The sequence below is a fragment of the Ornithodoros turicata genome, unplaced genomic scaffold (genome assembly GCF_037126465.1).
Source record: "Ornithodoros turicata isolate Travis unplaced genomic scaffold, ASM3712646v1 ctg00000858.1, whole genome shotgun sequence".
NCBI classification, from domain to species: domain Eukaryota; kingdom Metazoa; phylum Arthropoda; class Arachnida; order Ixodida; family Argasidae; genus Ornithodoros; species Ornithodoros turicata.
Window position 1 is genome coordinate 186,059 of NW_026999407.1, and position 17,759 is coordinate 203,817.

Consider the following 17,759-nt stretch of genomic DNA (forward strand, 5'->3'; position numbering starts at 1 on the left):
ATCACAGACACAGAGGCCGTGCCGGACACGATGACGGTGTGCTGACCCTTGTGGTTACCCCGCATATCAGCGTTCGCTACGGACACTAATCTGATGTGGTGACACGAATGTGATAATCGTCTTTATAGCAGGAGACACATTCGGTGTTGATGCGTTGAGCGTTTTAGTGGATCTTAATCTAACGCATTGCGTGGGCTGTGACAAGATGAGTACAACGTCCGACGCAGCAAAGATGTGATTGGTGTAAGCGAAATGTGGAGTCAACAGACTGAGGTACTTGCATTAAAAGTTGTCCGGCATATTACTATTATTCAACAACAATCGATGCGTTTTGGAAGAGTAAAATGACGTTCTGACCAGGATTCTACGGGCGCAACGAAAAGGAACGCCCAGTCCAAGGTGATCAATTACGCACGATGTAAATATACGAGACGTGAGTAGGAACAACATGGTCTAGTATATCATAGGACAGTCTCGATCCACATCGAGAAAACGCGAGACGGTGCGGTATGACTGTTTTCCATTATTTTAAATAGATAAGTCTGCTGGATAACTTCTTATGGAGCAATCTGTGCTGACTGACTACCCTCTTATGTTGTAAATCTAAAACCACTTGGATATTTCATCGATGATTATGATGAAGATGATGATGATTATTATTATTATTATTATTACAGGGTGTATACCAAACTGCAGCCTTCAAATTCCAGGACCTTTCCAGGTTTTCCCTGACTATTTCAAGCAAATTCCCTGAGAAAAACAAAAGGAAACTTGGTGTGCCTGCTCCTACGTTTTGATACAGATCCATCATAAAACAGACCATTTATTGAGGCTTTCCTGCCTTTCTGCCTCAGAGCTTGTCGTGCTGGCGAAAAGCTAGTCGGGATAACGTTGCTGCGGCATTGCCGCTCAACCACCGGCATCATCCCGGCACTAATCCGCTGTTTTCCCTGACTTGAGCTTCTTTTTAGCCAAATTCCCTGACAATCCCCTGACTTTGCCAGTAACATCAAAATTCCCTGACAATCCCCTGTTTTCGAGGTTTTCCAGGTTGGTAGACACCCTGTATTACCCAATGAGGGTCCTAGACCCTATAAAGGTGGAGTCAGCCGACTGATGTTGTTTCATTAAAAGCTGTCCAGCATATTAGTAGTATTCATCGACGATGGATGTGTAAAATGATGTTCTTACCGGGATCAGCACTTCTACGTCCCCACGCAGGCACGTCATAAGCTGCTGCCACTGCAACAGAATTATTACAGCATCGTAAACTTTTGGAAATGTTTCGGAAACGTTGACATGGATGCTAAGCGCGATGTAAATACACGGGGCATGGGTAAGAACAACATGGTCTAGTACAGCCTAGGACAGTCTCGATCCACATCGAGAAAACGCGAGACGGTGCGGTATGACTGTTTTCCTTTTTTTTTTTAATAGGTATAAGTCTGCTGATGGAAAAAGATGGAAAAAAGGAAAAAAATGTATTCCTCTCTTTAGCGTCCAGGAGAGGTCAGCAAGAAAAGTCATATCCTGAGGACTCGTTAATCGCCTTTATGGCGGTGAGTGAGTTACTCTCCCCCACGACAAAGGATATCTTGACCCTCTGCAGCAGCCAATGTTATATTTCTTTTTGTCCAAGGTATGCCGGTATAACTCATACATCACTCTATTCCACATGACGACATCTCGGCCCTTTTTTGAGTTTTCTTGGGGGATGTCCAGCGGTTTTTCTTTATGTTTTTCTGTGGATCGCGTCCTCCTCAAACTGTAGAGGAAAACACGGAGGGCTGTAGATCGTCTTATTAGAGGGACAGCTGTTTTTGCAGGAAGATAGTTGTACGCAGGAACATAGTGCGCGAGCAAAAGTTGCGTCGCAAATACATCGAGGAAATTCCGATTTCAAGATGTTCACATCACCAGACGTTCGCACGAATAATACAGATGTCTGTTCCGCAAGGTGTGTTGCCTGAGAGCACGGAGTACATGCTCCGTGTACGCTCCGTGCTCCGGAGTTCTTACTCCGTGCATGACAGTAAGGGCTTCTGTAAGACAGCTTCTGATGCTTTTCGCGAGTATATGTTTTCACAGCAGTAGCTTTTTCTTCAAATTTCTTATGTCTAACGAGGCGAATATCGTCTCTGAATCTCGTAAAGTCCCCAACCCTGTTACAAGCGCAGGCGTCGTCGGTGAATGTCCTGAAGGTCGAGTGCAATAGGGGTGGACGGGAAGGCCTTGAACAGACTGGTGAAACTAAAGAACGTTCATAATGAGAGAACTGGATGTTCTTGGGCTGAAACAACGTAGAAAGTACAAATACATACAAAGCCTCAAATTGCCTAAGAAATTAACGATGAAAGATGAAAGTCACTGAAAAGACTAAACAGCTGCAAGACTGGAACCCACATCACTGTTCGCTTAGCTCGATCGGTAGAGCTTGGACCGCGGTAATCCAGAAGATGTGGGTTCGAGTCCTATAGCTGGCTAACCTTTTCAGTGACTTTCATCTTAGAGCGTTGAGAAGACACATACCATCCACACCTATTACACTCGACTTTCAGTGCATTGTGCTGCTTGGAATACCGCATTCGTTCATAAACCCCTTGCTATAACGAACCCGAAGCGACGAAGCACGTCCATCTTATAATTGGACAAGGGAAAGATGTCTTCCGCAAGCGGACCAACCATTCTCCATGATAGTATTGCTTTCCTATCTTTGACTACACTGTTAAAACAGAACTTCACCACATAGCCTCCTAGCACGCTCCTAGCCAACCATCATACCGAATGAAATCATTCTGTATCATGATTTGTTCAAAACGGGGGGAGGCGCCTATCTGGGACAAGATAATCTGCCCCAGATAGGCGCCTCCTCCTATGTTCGACAAACCAATGCACAGAATGATATAATTCAGAATGATGGTTGGCTATGAGCGTGCTGATGCGGTGAAGCTCTGCTTTACCAGTGTAGGGGTATCGCGTCTGATTCAAAGAGAGAGGTGGGCGTACGCCTTTTTGTGGCAATTTGGATACATGAAAGTTGTCACAAAAAGGCGTACGACTACCTCTCTCTTCAAATCAGAAGCGATAACCCTATCATCCGTGGCAATGGTTGACGCACAGCGTGCTATGCGGTGAAGTTCTTTTTTTAGAGTGTGTTATAAGCGCAGGCGATGGCTTTCGCAAACACTCATTCCCTTATATTGGATTCCCTTTTGGTTTCTTATTGGTTTCCCTTACTACGCTGTAACGAACCCGAAGCGACGAAGCACATCCATCCTATTATTGGGCAAGGGAAAGGTGTCTTCCGCAAGCGGACCGACCACTCTCCATGATAGTATTGTGTTCCTATCTTTGACTATAGGGGAGACCTGTTCTCGTCAAAGGTAGTCGCCCAGATTGCATACACCCCATCCTCAACGTCACCCTCAAGGTGGAGCGTCACGCTCCGCCCACGTTGCTAGAGGGGCTCCCAAGAAAGCTTCTGTGTTCACGATTCGACTTGCACTGCCACTGGTCACTAATGGCGGAAAAGTGTTAGCATAAAGGTAGCCAAAGTTATGCTGTGGTTACTTTGGGTGCTGATTGCATTATTCATTTCGAGTCCTTTCTTCTTTTTTTTTTTTCTCATGTCCTAAATGACCAAAAGGTACTGCTTGCGACATACTTGTTTGATATCTCCAACCCCCCCCGTAAAAGCGGGTTACCGAACCAAGTTGCTGTGCTACCGTCGCCTTCGCCTCACTTCCGTTCCCCTGGTGGCGGCGGGGCTGCGCAGCGCCACCAGACGGGAGGGGTGGCGATCCGATAACCGCGCGTCGTCTGCTAGCTCCAAATGCGTCAACGGGGCAGCGCTCTCCTCGGAAAGCGGAGTGGAGTGGGAATTGTAACCTGTTTCCTTTTGTTCCTGTTTACTGTTCTTGAAACATAAGCCAAAGTTATGCTGTGGTTGCTTTGGGAGGGGGGGGGGGTGCTGATTACATTATTCATTTCGATTTTTTTTCTCTTGTCCTAAATTGCCAAAAGGTACTCTTCGCGTTTTGCAAACATTGCAAATTCTGCAATATTTCCCTGCCTGAATTTGGGCTGCAGTATCTGATTGGCTACTGGACATAGTTTGTGGTTTGATCAACAGGTATACACGAAAACGATTCCGTTTCCTTCAAGAGAGTTCATGAACATGGGGAACGTCATTTTAATGTCTGCTGTCATGGAGGAAGTCTCATTCGTACACCATATATTGTATGTCGTGACAACTCAAAGAGGAAAAGACGTATCTTAGACTCGAAGAAGAGGCACCGTCTCTTGATCCAGATTTATTTCATCGTCTCTTCATCCAGATCATCATTTACCATCGTCATCCCCATCTTCATGCACATAGAGACACTGACCACTAAGGTGAGACCGACTTCCATGGAGGAAGAAAAGAGAGGAGGAGTCCTATTGCTCTGAGAACTGAAGCCTAGATTGGTGGCCACTCCAGTGACATCACCGCTCGTTTTTCGCTTTCGATTACACACATCTCTACGGGAGACCTCAACGCATAGTTTCGGAATACTTGGAGAGGTGCGGTCTAGCGCGTCAAAGTGTCCCCCAAAGTGTCGTGTGCAAAGCGACCCTATTGGGCTATTCAGGTAACGTGACCCCCGCGTGCGTCTAAAAAAGCTACAGCTCATGTCCCATCCTCACGTCACTTCTCTTTTCTGAAGAAGAGCACGCCTCCTTGTCGTCTTTCCTCCACGCCAACTTCAGTCAGCGAACACAGCACAGCCACCGCTTAGTCAACGGCACATACCTGCATGTAACCTAAGACCGAAGACTCGTTGTGTGTTCTCAACATGAGTGTAACGAGCACGTACCACCCTTCTTTCGATGTCCGAGGTTTTTAATCTAAAGGTCGAAGGATCTCTTCTCAGATTCATCATCACAGACATAGAGGGCGTGCCGGCAGCAGGACATGATGACGGTGTGCTGACCCTTGTGGTTACCCAGCATATCAGCGTTCGCTACGGACACTAATCTGATGTGACACGAATGTGATAATCGTCTTTATAGCAGGAGACACATGTCTGTGCTGATGCGTTGAGCGTTTTAGTGGATCTTAATCTTTCGCATTGCGTGGGCTATGACAAGATGGGTACAACGTCAGATGCGGCAAAGATGTGATTGGTGTAAGCGAAGGGTGGAGTCAACAGACTGAGGTACTTGCATTAAAAGTTGTCCAGCATATTACTATTATTCAATAACAATCGATGAGTTTTGGGAGAGTAAAATGACGTTCTTACAAGGATTCTACGGACGCAAAAAAAATAAAAATACGCCCAGTTCAAGGTGATTAATTACGCACGTTGTAAATATACGAGACGTGAGTAGGAACAACATGGTCTAGTACATCTTATAGGACAGTCTCGATCCACATCAAGGAAACGCGAGACGGTGCGGTATGACTGTTTCCCTTTTTTTTAAATAGATAAGTCTGCTGGATAACTTCTTATGGAACAATCTGTGCTGACTGACTACCCTTTTATGTTGTAAGTCTAAAACCACTTGGATATTTCATCGATTATTATTATTGTTACCCAATGAGGGTCCTAAACCCTATAAAGGTGGACTCAGTCGATTGAGGTTCTTTCATTATAAGCTATCCAGCGTATTACTAATATTCATCGACGATGGATGTGTAAAATGATATTCTTACCGGGATCAGCACTTCTACGATACGACGACAGAAACGGCAATTGAGCTGCTGCCTCTGCAACAGAATTATTACAGCATCGTAAACATTTGGACATGTTTCGGAAACATTGACACGGTTACTACGCTCGTTGTAAATACACGGGACGTGAGCAGGAACAACATGGTCTAGTAGTGCCTAGGACAGTCTAGATCCACATCGAGAAAACGCGAGACGATGCGGGATGACTGTTTTCCGTTCTTTTTTTTTTTTAACTAGATAAGTCTGCTGGATAACTTCTTATGGAACAATCTGTGCTGACTGACTACCCTCTTATGTTGTAAGTGTAAAACCACTTGGATATTTCATCGATTATTATTATTGTTACCCAATGAGGGTCCTAAACCCTATAAAGGTGGACTCAGTCGACTGATGTTCTTTCATTATAAGCTATCCAGCATATTACTAATATTCATCGACGATGGATGTGTAAAATGATATTCTTACCGGGATCAGCACTTCTACGATACGACGACAGAAACGGCAATTGAGCTGCTGCCTCTGCAACAGAATTATTACAGCATCGTAAACATTTGGACATGTTTCGGAAACATTGACACGGTTACTACGCTCGTTGTAAATACACGGGACGTGAGCAGGAACAACATGGTCTAGTAGTGCCTAGGACAGTCTAGATCCACATCGAGAAAACGCGAGACGATGCGGGATGACTGTTTTCCGTTCTTTTTTTTTTTTAACTAGATAAGTCTGCTGGATAACTTCTTATGGAACAATCTGTGCTGACTGACTACCCTCTTACGATGTAGGTCTAAAACCACTTGGATATTTCATCGATTATTATTATTGTTACCCAATGAGGGTCCTAAACCCTATAAAGGTGGACTCAGTCGATTGATGTTCTTTCATTATAATCTATCCATCATATTTCTAATATTCATCGACGATGGGTGTGTAAAATGATATTCTTACCAGGATCAGCACTTCTACGTCCCAACCAAGCAACGTAAGCTGCTGCCACTGCAACAGAATTATTACAGCATCGTAAACATTTGGACATGTTTCGGAAACATTGACACGGTTACTACGCTCGTTGTAAATACACGGGACGTGAGCAGGAACAACATGGTCTAGTAGTGCCTAGGACAGTCTAGATCCACATCGAGAAAACGCGAGACGATGCGGGATGACTGTTTTCCGTTCTTTTTTTTTTTTAACTAGATAAGTCTGCTGGATAACTTCTTATGGAACAATCTGTGCTGACTGACTACCCTCTTATGTTGTAAGTGTAAAACCACTTGGATATTTCATCGATTATTATTATTGTTACCCAATGAGGGTCCTAAACCCTATAAAGGTGGACTCAGTCGACTGATGTTCTTTCATTATAAGCTATCCAGCATATTACTAATATTCATCGACGATGGATGTGTAAAATGATATTCTTACCGGGATCAGCACTTCTACGATACGACGACAGAAACGGCAATTGAGCTGCTGCCTCTGCAACAGAATTATTACAGCATCGTAAACATTTGGACATGTTTCGGAAACATTGACACGGTTACTACGCTCGTTGTAAATACACGGGACGTGAGCAGGAACAACATGGTCTAGTAGTGCCTAGGACAGTCTAGATCCACATCGAGAAAACGCGAGACGATGCGGGATGACTGTTTTCCGTTCTTTTTTTTTTTTAACTAGATAAGTCTGCTGGATAACTTCTTATGGAACAATCTGTGCTGACTGACTACCCTCTTATGTTGTAAGTGTAAAACCACTTGGATATTTCATCGATTATTATTATTGTTACCCAATGAGGGTCCTAAACCCTATAAAGGTGGACTCAGTCGACTGATGTTCTTTCATTATAAGCTATCCAGCATATTACTAATATTCATCGACGATGGATGTGTAAAATGATATTCTTACCGGGATCAGCACTTCTACGATACGACGACAGAAACGGCAATTGAGCTGCTGCCTCTGCAACAGAATTATTACAGCATCGTAAACATTTGGACATGTTTCGGAAACATTGACACGGTTACTACGCTCGTTGTAAATACACGGGACGTGAGCAGGAACAACATGGTCTAGTAGTGCCTAGGACAGTCTAGATCCACATCGAGAAAACGCGAGACGATGCGGGATGACTGTTTTCCGTTCTTTTTTTTTTTTAACTAGATAAGTCTGCTGGATAACTTCTTATGGAACAATCTGTGCTGACTGACTACCCTCTTACGATGTAGGTCTAAAACCACTTGGATATTTCATCGATTATTATTATTGTTACCCAATGAGGGTCCTAAACCCTATAAAGGTGGACTCAGTCGATTGATGTTCTTTCATTATAATCTATCCATCATATTTCTAATATTCATCGACGATGGGTGTGTAAAATGATATTCTTACCAGGATCAGCACTTCTACGTCCCAACCAAGCAACGTAAGCTGCTGCCACTGCAACAGAATTATTACAGCATCGTAAACATTTGGACATGTTTCGGAAACATTGACACGGTTACTACGCTCGTTGTAAATACACGGGACGTGAGCAGGAACAACATGGTCTAGTAGTGCCTAGGACAGTCTATAGATCCACATCGAGAAAACACGAGACGGTGCAGTATGACTGTTTTCTTTTTTTTTTTTAATAGATATAAGTCTGCTGTATATCTTCTTATGGAACAATCTGTGCTGACTGACTACCCTCTTATGTTGTAGGTCTAAAACCACTTGGATATTTCATCGATTATTATTATTGTTACCCAATGAGGGTCCTAAACCCTATAAAGGTGGACTCAGTCGACTGATGTTCTTTCATTATAAGCTATCCAGCATATTACTAATATTCATCGACGATGGATGTGTAAAATGATCTTCTTACCGGGATCAGCACTTCTACGTCCCTTCCAAGGCAAGGCATCAGCTGCTGCCACTGCAATAGAATTATTACAGCATCGTAAACATTTGGAAATGTTTCGGTAACGTTGACATGGATACTCACATCCAATGACGACGAGTAACAGGAGAAGGACCTTCATGATTGGTTGATGCTCTTCACTGTGTCAGCGACAGCGCTGTATTGGAAAGATGGACATGCTATATATTACCAGAATTTTAGAACACGCCTGGCCAGTGGGAAGTAGGTTGTTCACCCACCTTTCTGTCTTGTTACGACAAGACACAATTACAACTACGTACCGGGTGTCCCACCGAAATCCCCCGGCTGGATAATTCGTGAACAGGTGCATGGCGCCATCGAATAAATTTCTTTTTGGTAGAGATCCTTGGGACATCGGCCATGAACTGAGTAGTGTGCGGCTCATTTGCAGACACTCACTAATTAAATAAACATGCTAACTTTTAGCTTTTACTTCGTACGCTTACGGAACCTCTGTTTTACGCATCGGGACCTTCAGCGAAAAATATTCCAAGAAAAAAAAAAAAAGCATCGACACTTAGTGATTTTTCCGAGTAATTAATTGGTTTCGGTTTACATATTTCTTGCGCGGAGCAGTGCACCAATGCGCTCTTTGGATCAGCTATCCGGCTGTCAATTTCGTGTTCATCCGCCTCGTTCACGCACGGGGGCGAAGGAAGATTAGAAACAGCCACAAGAGACGCTTTTGTATTCGTTCTCAAAGCGACTGATAAACAGCGTTGGCGGTTCTGTCCTTCCGCAGGCGAGATAGCGTGCTCTTATCATGGATGATGATGAATGCGCCACGAGCGCTGTGAATGTGGAGTAGTGGGGTACACTCTTATAAATTAGCTACACCACATAGCAGGCTCCTAGCCAACCATCATCCCGAATGACAACGGTCTGTCCCTTGATGTGAGGAAAATGGGAGGCGTACGCTTTTTTCTTTTTTGTAAACATAAGCGTAAAAAGGCTCCTCCTCCCGTTTTCAACAAATCGAGCGAGAACGTTGTCATTCGGGATGATGATTAAGGAGCACGCAATGTGGTGTAGCTAATTTTTAAGCGTGTACCCCACTACTCCACATTCACAGCGCTCGTGGCGCATTCATCATCATCCATGATAAGAGCACGCTATCTCTCCTACAGAACGACAGAACCGCCAGCGCTGTTTCTCAGTCGCTTTGAGAACGAATATCAAAGCGTCTCTTGAGGCTGTTCCTATAATCTTCCGTCGCCCCCGTGCGTGAACGAGGCGGATGAACACGAAATTGACAGCCGGATAGCTGATCCAAAGAGCGCGTTGGTGCACTGCTCCGCGCAAGAAATATGTGAACCGAAACCAATTAATTACTCGGAAAAATCACTAAGTGTCGACGCCTTTTTTTTTCTTGGAATATTTTTCGCTGAAGGTCCCGATGCGTAAAACAGAGGTTCCGTAAGCGTGCGAAGTAAGAGTTAAAAGTTAGCATGTTTATTTAATTAGTGAGTGTATGCAAATGAGCCGCACACTACTCAGTTCATGGCCGATGTCCCAAAGATCTCTACCAAAAAGAAATTTCTTCGATGGCTCCACCTGTTCACGAATTATCCAGGCGGGGGATTTCGGTGGGACAACAAGACGTGATTTCAGCAACACTGAGAGAACATGCTTTTTTTTTTAGGTTTCTTCGCTGACTTAGGGAGCAAATGGTAGAGAGAAGTTTCAGATGTCTCAGAACCTTCTCCTTTATTCTATTCTACCTACTCCTCTTCTTTCTCGTCTCTCCCGGGTGGCTACATGGGCGGGGGGGTCACGGGTTCATCCCTCCTGGGATGGTATCTAAACACATTGGCAATAGGCAAGTCTAAAGTGTCCGTTGGTGTGTGTGTACCCAATCGTTTTAAGTATGCCCTGCTTATGGGCTGTCTGGACAACAGGAACAGGACCATGTAAGACTGATTGTGGTCCGGGAAGTCCAGTGCGCACAAACACAAGGTCACCTATTTGAATGTCAGGGCACTGGCACTGTGGCGACGGTCGAAGTAGTACTTCATCCGTCTCCTGTATTTCGCTTCTTGCACGGATGTGGTGGTGGTGGTGGTTGGTAAAATAACGGATGTGTTCCTTGCTTCTTTCAACTGAAGTGCGTCAGCTATTCCGAGCTCCTTGTCAGCCTCCAAAGGTATTCATTTATTTATTTATACTTGTAACGCCTGGATCAGTTCTAAAGACTACACTCTTAAAAATGAGTTTCACCGCATAGCACGCTCCTAGCCAGCCATCATCTCGAATGATATTGTTATCTGCCCTGGTCTGTTGAAAACGGGAGGCGTACGCCTTTTTTGTGACACTTATGCTGGTCATAATTGTCACAAAAAAGGCGTACGCCCCCCGTTTTCAGCGAATCAGGTCAGATAACGAAATCATTCGAAATAATGGTTGGCTCGGAGCGTGCTATGCGGTGAAGTTCATTTTTAAGAGTGTAGGTCAGTATAGAAAAACGTATTGTAATAAAATTGTGAACTCCTGTGGAATGAAACTTGGGTTATTCGTAGACTGCAACAAGCAAAAAGGAAACGTCAGATGAGGGAAGCTTTAGTCATTTTTTAGTCGTCAGGGTATTGCGTCAGTGAGGCGCCCTTGAAGCTGCCCTTGGTTTCTTCGTCACTTGCCCTTTCTCCCACGGTCTGTACTCGCATAACAATTTATGTGGTCTTTTGAGAAAGAGCCATTTGATGACTTGAGCCGCTTCGTGTTTGTCTTTTGTCCCTCCATGTAAACCCAAGCTCAGGTCCATTAAATCTGAAAATTCCTCTAGGGCCCCGAAACAACCCAGCATCCCAGCGTTTTGCCATTAGAGCTCTACTACGATTCCTGACGGACACGGACTGGGTTTCTCTTGTTTGACTTGTAGTCTTTCACTATAGCACCACCAGCAACCCTCATGTGTTTCAGCAGCCACCACCCCTCCAAATGAATGGGCAAGTCCTCATAACTGTGTCATAAACTGCAGACAGGGAAGTACCCGGCTTCGAACCCCGGCTGTGCTGTCTGGGGTTTTCCTCAAACTCTTTCAGATATCTTAGAAGTCGGCCCAGGACCTCTTTCAACACCTCCTCATAGCTGCGACCAACCTCGATCTTGGCGTATTTTGGCCAAACATATCTCCCCAAATCTCAACATCATCTTAAGTCCATTTCGTTCACCAGCCTGCCTCTATCTATGCCGTTTTATCAGTGGCACTTTGAAGATTGTCAGAAACATGCGTATTTCTTATGACCTTCACATCCGTCACATGTGCACATCTGAGAATCGTCGTTGGTTTACGAATGTTCGATGCTCGACGACTCTGCACCAAGTCCGATTAATTTCTAGGTTTCCGGCCCCGACCAATTTGTAGCCTACCCAGTCCGACCCAGTGAAGCGGACTGTAAAAGTTGACCGTGGCTCGCAAAAAGTGGGGTTACACAGGTTCGAGCTGAATCTAGACCCGGCGATGTGCATGCCCGGCCTGCAAAGAGAAAGCGGGCCGGACGTACCCGAAAGCCCGTGCAGTGCTCCAGGGTGGCCTGCTTAGACCAAGATCTTCTGTGCCCTGCATGCCAGCATGACCAATCATCGCTCATAGGTTCCTTCGGATACGGGCCCCCTCCCGTTCTCCGAGGGTGCTGCTTTTAACTTTATCCACTCCATCCATGTCCAAAAGTCCCGATGAACATGGCTTGTAACTAGCAAATGAGCTGGTCAGTCGCCACTGACCCGCACAACCAGGCATGCACATTGCTTTGTGGGAGCTCTTCATTTTTCTTCTGCGCCATACTTAACAAATTACCGCCACTGAGCGCCGTAACTTATACACTGTGAACAAAATAGGAACATGCTTCACCGCAGAGGCCGCGCTTCACTATCATACCCCTGTCACACGGGCATTTTCGATCCTGCTCGACCGAACCTGCTTGAACCCAATGCAGATCGGATGGTGCTACACGGCCGCTTCCAAGCAGGATCGAACTTTGATCCTGCTTGACTCAAGACAGTTCCCATAACAGGATTGAGAATTTCAAGACTGCTCGACGGCCGCCATTTGCATCCTCGACCCCGGTGAACTGTTATAACTTAAGACGGACATGCGCGCGAAGCTACAAATGATGCTTACATCGGTATACGATAAATTACCACTAATATCGCTGTTATATAGGAAACGCGAAATTAGTGAGTTCCGTTTATTCATTTGCACAGGTCAACCATTCAATGCGCATTGAAAGTGGCCGTGTAGCAGCGTCAAAACTCGAGCGTGCTCGGGAAGTTCGATGCAGATCGGATTCGAGAAGGATCGAAATGCCCGTGTGACAGGGGTATCAGACACGAACCATACACGGAGATTTGCCTAAAAAAATCACCTGTTTCAGCAAGCCCAGTAAACGCTCTTAACACAGTTCAATATTGCGGCTAATTCTGTCCACTGCTTTTGCCTGTCTAATAATGTGTAGGACGGCAACAATATGCCCACGAATAAATTGCGATGGTCGATCATGAACTGCAGATTGATTTCATATTGGTTGTGCGTGCGTTTGGCGAAAACTGCATTATGCTGTTGTAGGTCTGTTATCTTTAGGGTGTATGATTTTAAAGAAAAGTCTCAAATACTGCGTAACTGTAGCAAATTGAAGGGTACAAGCATTTCTGTGAGTGAGGATTTTTCAAAGAAAATTCAGGAAGCGCGGACACTGTTGTGGAATAGCTGCTCAGATGATAGGAGTTCTGGTATTAAAGCTCGACTTGCCTACGACAAACTGTATCTGCGTGACAAGGTGTACTGCTGGGATTTTGTAGCTAACTCTCGTAAGGAGCTTGTCACGGCAACCGCGACCACGGTTCTGAGTAGCGATATTCTTACTAGTAGACATACTGATTATCTAAATAAAAATTCCCGATGTACTGGGTCTGCCCCTGACGCTCTTTTATACAAATACTCGCAGCATCTGCTCCAATGATAACCGTGACTGCCTTCTGTCCCACATTGATGATTGTGACGCTGATATTGTGGCCCTCACAGAGACTTGGTTGACACCCCATATAAATAATGACGAAATATTCGCCAACTCATCACTGGTGTACGAGATCTTTCGATGTGATAGGGCACAACGTATAGGTGGTGGTGTACTCTTGGCAGTCAGGCCATGTTTGAAACCTGTTGTCATTAACCTTTCAGTTGTTGATCTTGAAATGGTGTGGATTTCATTTCGTTGTAAGAAGTGTAGGTGTGTGTTACCGCCCGCCTGATTCATCGCCATCTTTCGTTTCATCGTTTCATGATGCACTCAACGAAATAGCTATCAGATTCCCTTCATCAATAGTATACATCGTCGGCGACTTCAATTTCCCCGATATTGTTTGGGATCCGCTACCCGTCTCATCTGCCCGCAATAAGACTTGTGACGACTTTATTCGAGTTGCATCTATTTTTAACTTGTCCCAATTAATTTTGCAGCCCACTAGAATTGGCTCTACTCGTTCCAGTATCTTGGACCTTTTGTTCACAACTCACCTGAATACTGTCCAGTCTATACAGTTGTTAGCTGGCATTAGTGATCACGCTATCGTAGTTTCCTCTATTGACATACCTTACATTCGTGAACGTGTTACTACCAAGACCATCACTTGTTACTCGAGAGCGAATTTCGATGCCATCAACCATGCCCTTTCTGCTTTTTCCGAAGACTTCCTTTCTTGTTTTTCATCGCGGTCATTAAACGAGAATCTCAAGCGTGAAATCAATCCTCTTGTTGACCTTCATATACCTCGGATTACTGTTCCAGCGTGTAGTCGGTCCCCGTGGTTTAACAATGAACTCAAGAGGCTTAGAAACAAGAAAAAGCGGCTGTTCCGCAGGGCACGTAGCAGTAACGATTCCGATCTGTGGGCTAGATATCACCACAGCGCGAATGAGTTTAAACAGTCTGTACGGTCTACAAAAACTAGGTACTTTGAAACAACATTGCCATTACTCCTTCGTACTAACCCTAAGCTGTTTTGGAATTCCGTTCGGCCTCATAATAGTCATACTGTAAACCTCACGGTCAATGATACTGCTATATCCCCTGATTTGTGCGCGTGTGTTCTTAACAACGAGTTCTCCAAGTCGTACACTGTAAGAGATCCTCAGGCTCTATTACCATCCATAAATGATTCATTCACTACAGCTTTTCCTATGGACCCTGTTATGATTGACCCTGTTGGTGTATTTTCACTCATTGACAATCTAAGGCTATCTTCCAGCTGTGGACCCGACAACATCACGTCTAAGTTTCTCAAGAGTACCAAGGAGACCATTGGCATTTTATTGTACCAAATATTTTCGCAATCTATTGAGTGCTGTAGGATTCCGGACGACTGGAGGACGGCGAAAGTGGTTCCTGTCTACGAGTCTGGTAGCAAGCAAGATCCGGGTAATTACAGACCGATTTCGTTAACTTCCATCCCCTGCAAACTTCTCGAGCATATCATTTATTCCAACCTTATCCGTTTCCTCAAAGCTAACTCCTTCTTCTCTAACTTACAACATGGTTTCCGGCAAGGGCTATCATGTGAAACTCAGCTGGCATGTTTTACGAGCGATCTATTCTCCGCCATGCATTCTAAGTCACTTACTGATGCCATATTCATAGATTTTCGCAAAGCTTTTGACACTGTTCCTCATCATCTCCTTCTTCTGAAGTTGTCAGCCCTGAAAATCGATCCTAAAATTGTAGCTTGGATCGGGGACTTCCTTCATAACAGAATTCAGTTTGTGTACGCCAACAATTCATTTTCTCCTTCTACGCTTGTCACTTCAGGAGTTCCCCAGGGTTCCGTCCTCGGGCCTCTCCTATTCCTAATATACATTAACGATTTACCTTCCTCTATATCATCACATATAAGACTCTTTGCCGACGATTGCGTAATATACCGTATTATTAACTCCTCCAGCGACGTATCTGCATTACAAAATGATCTTGACAGCTTATCTTCTTGGTGTGAAACTTGGCTCATGTCCTTGAACGTTAACAAATGCGTGGCAATCAGTCACACTAAACACTTGGTTAATTCCTACCTCCTTGGCAACATTAAGCTGGATAGCGTACTTAGTTACAAATATTTAGGTGTTCACATTTCGAGTGATCTTAGATGGGACATCCACATTAATTCTGTGCTCTCCAAAGCCAGCCAAACACTTGGCTTCATTATACGCAATTATTCAAAGGCACCCTGCGACTTAAAACGGCAGCTTTATGTTACATTAGTCCGCCCAAAATTGGAATACGCATCATCTATTTGGGACCCGCACCAGGATTCTCTCATTAACAAATTAGAAGGCTTACAAAATCGAGCTTTATATTTTCCGACTACTCCCGACACTCTAGCGTAACGCTACTCAAGAAACAAGCCTCCCTTCCCCTTCTTTCTGTTCGTCGCAAAATAGCTCGCCTCACATTGCTTCACAAGTTTTACTACCACAGCATTCTGCCCAGGTACCTCCTGCTCTCACCACCCCATCATATTTCCAACTACCTCGACCACTCAGAGAAACTACTTGTTCATTTAGTCGCACAAATCACTTCGCCAATTCATTTGTTCCCAGAACAGCGAACGAGTGGAACCATCTTCCCGCCTCCACCGTCATCGTCCGGGACCCTAACAGCTTCCGCAAGCTGCTGGACCAATTACTTTGTATGTAAATTCGTTGTATGTTCCTTTATTTTGCCACTCCCCTCTGTAATTCTCTGACCTGAGGGTAAATAAAGAAAGAAAGAAAGAAATGAGCGGAAGTCATCCCCATATCATCGTCATCATGTATCTCTCTCTCTCTCTCTCTCTCTCTCTCTCTGGTGTAAAGCGTGACACTTTTGCTCCATGGTTAACGCTCTAATTTGTCGTCTCCTTTTAATACCATCGGCTTTCCACGTGATTCTCCTCCTGCTGCGTAATTGGCTGAGAGCGCGGCGTCTCGTTCCCGGACGTTTCAACTCTGCATCCAAGTCAAACAACAGCCAACCATCCGAAACGCGCCATCGCAAAGGAAAAAAAAAAAAGCTTCAGTTGTCGCGCATGCCACGCGAATGTACGAGGAGTGTTCAAGTCAAACCGGGACTTTCTGTCTCCCTGAGTGTACAAATGGCTCGCGCTACTTCTTTTTCGTCATTTTCACACGCGACAGGCCCCACCACGTGGTGGTCCAAAGTTTGTGCAAAACAGAAGACACGTGCTGGACAAGATGGCCGACAACGCGGTGAGCGCGCACATCGAACAGCGAATTGTCATTAAGTTTCTCGTGAATGAAGGCGTAAAGTCATCTTAAATTACCAGAAGACTTCAGGCTCAGTACGGCCATCTCTTACATCGGGCAACCAGGTTGCGACTTGCGAGATAGTTAGGTGTGCTACTTAAAGTACTCATTGCCAGTCAAAAATTGTTTTCTTTACGTCAAACCCCAGAGCGCGTTATCCTATCCAGCGATACATGATAACCCATTGGAGTTATGCTCCTACATTTGACCCATATCTGCAAGGCATTACGCACAATTTAAAATTATCCCCGCATTTTCTTAGAAGCTGAACGAAATTACTCCCCGTTGCACCAGCAGGGAGAGCGCTAATTTTTTAGATAGCCATGTCCATAGCCAAATCGATAGCCAACTAACACTGGACATGTAGACAAGGAGCAGAATGGGACTTACTACTTGCAGAAGACAGCACAAGTTTCGCAGACGACCGTTGTTTCTGTTAGGCCAGGCTGTCGTTTATAAACCCCCGATACATCCTGGAGGAAGTCTGCGTAGGCTGAGCTGATTGGTTAGAGAGAAACAGCTCCTACGATATCCGTATACTGATACGCTTGTGAACACTACGCCGGTTTATGTAACATCGGCAGAAGCCTCGGATGGATGGATATACCAAACAAAATGTGGACATCAGCTTCAGAATGCCACACCTAATGCGTTTTATTGGCTAATGGTACACATTTTTCAGAACTCGCGTATAGAACACAGACCGTTATCTCCGGTATACCAAATATACTCCAAGTCGTAGGTCATTTTAGAAAACACATTCCTGTACTTCCCGCTCATGTTGCTGAACACTCTGAACACAGAACTTGAACGCATAGCACTCTCTGCACCAACCT

General features: G+C 44.8%; 1 protein-coding gene across 2 annotated transcripts in view; it reads right to left on the reverse strand.

Annotated features, from left to right (window-relative positions):
• The window catches only part of LOC135375406 (uncharacterized), a 30,293-nt gene extending 12,899 nt beyond the window's left edge, over positions 1-17,394 (reverse strand). For both annotated transcript variants that reach the window (XM_064608127.1, XM_064608128.1), the window contains exons 1-8: positions 17,314-17,394; positions 8,700-8,772; positions 8,580-8,630; positions 8,105-8,152; positions 6,662-6,709; positions 6,179-6,232; positions 5,696-5,749; positions 1,192-1,242 (exon numbers count right to left, since the gene is read on the reverse strand). In XM_064608127.1, coding sequence (XP_064464197.1) covers positions 1,192-1,242; positions 5,696-5,749; positions 6,179-6,232; positions 6,662-6,709; positions 8,105-8,152; positions 8,580-8,630; positions 8,700-8,736 — 343 coding nt within the window. In that variant the 5' untranslated portion in view covers positions 8,737-8,772; positions 17,314-17,394. The remainder of the gene's footprint in view (positions 1-1,191; positions 1,243-5,695; positions 5,750-6,178; positions 6,233-6,661; positions 6,710-8,104; positions 8,153-8,579; positions 8,631-8,699; positions 8,773-17,313) is intronic.
• Between the last annotated feature and the right edge of the window lie 365 nt (positions 17,395-17,759).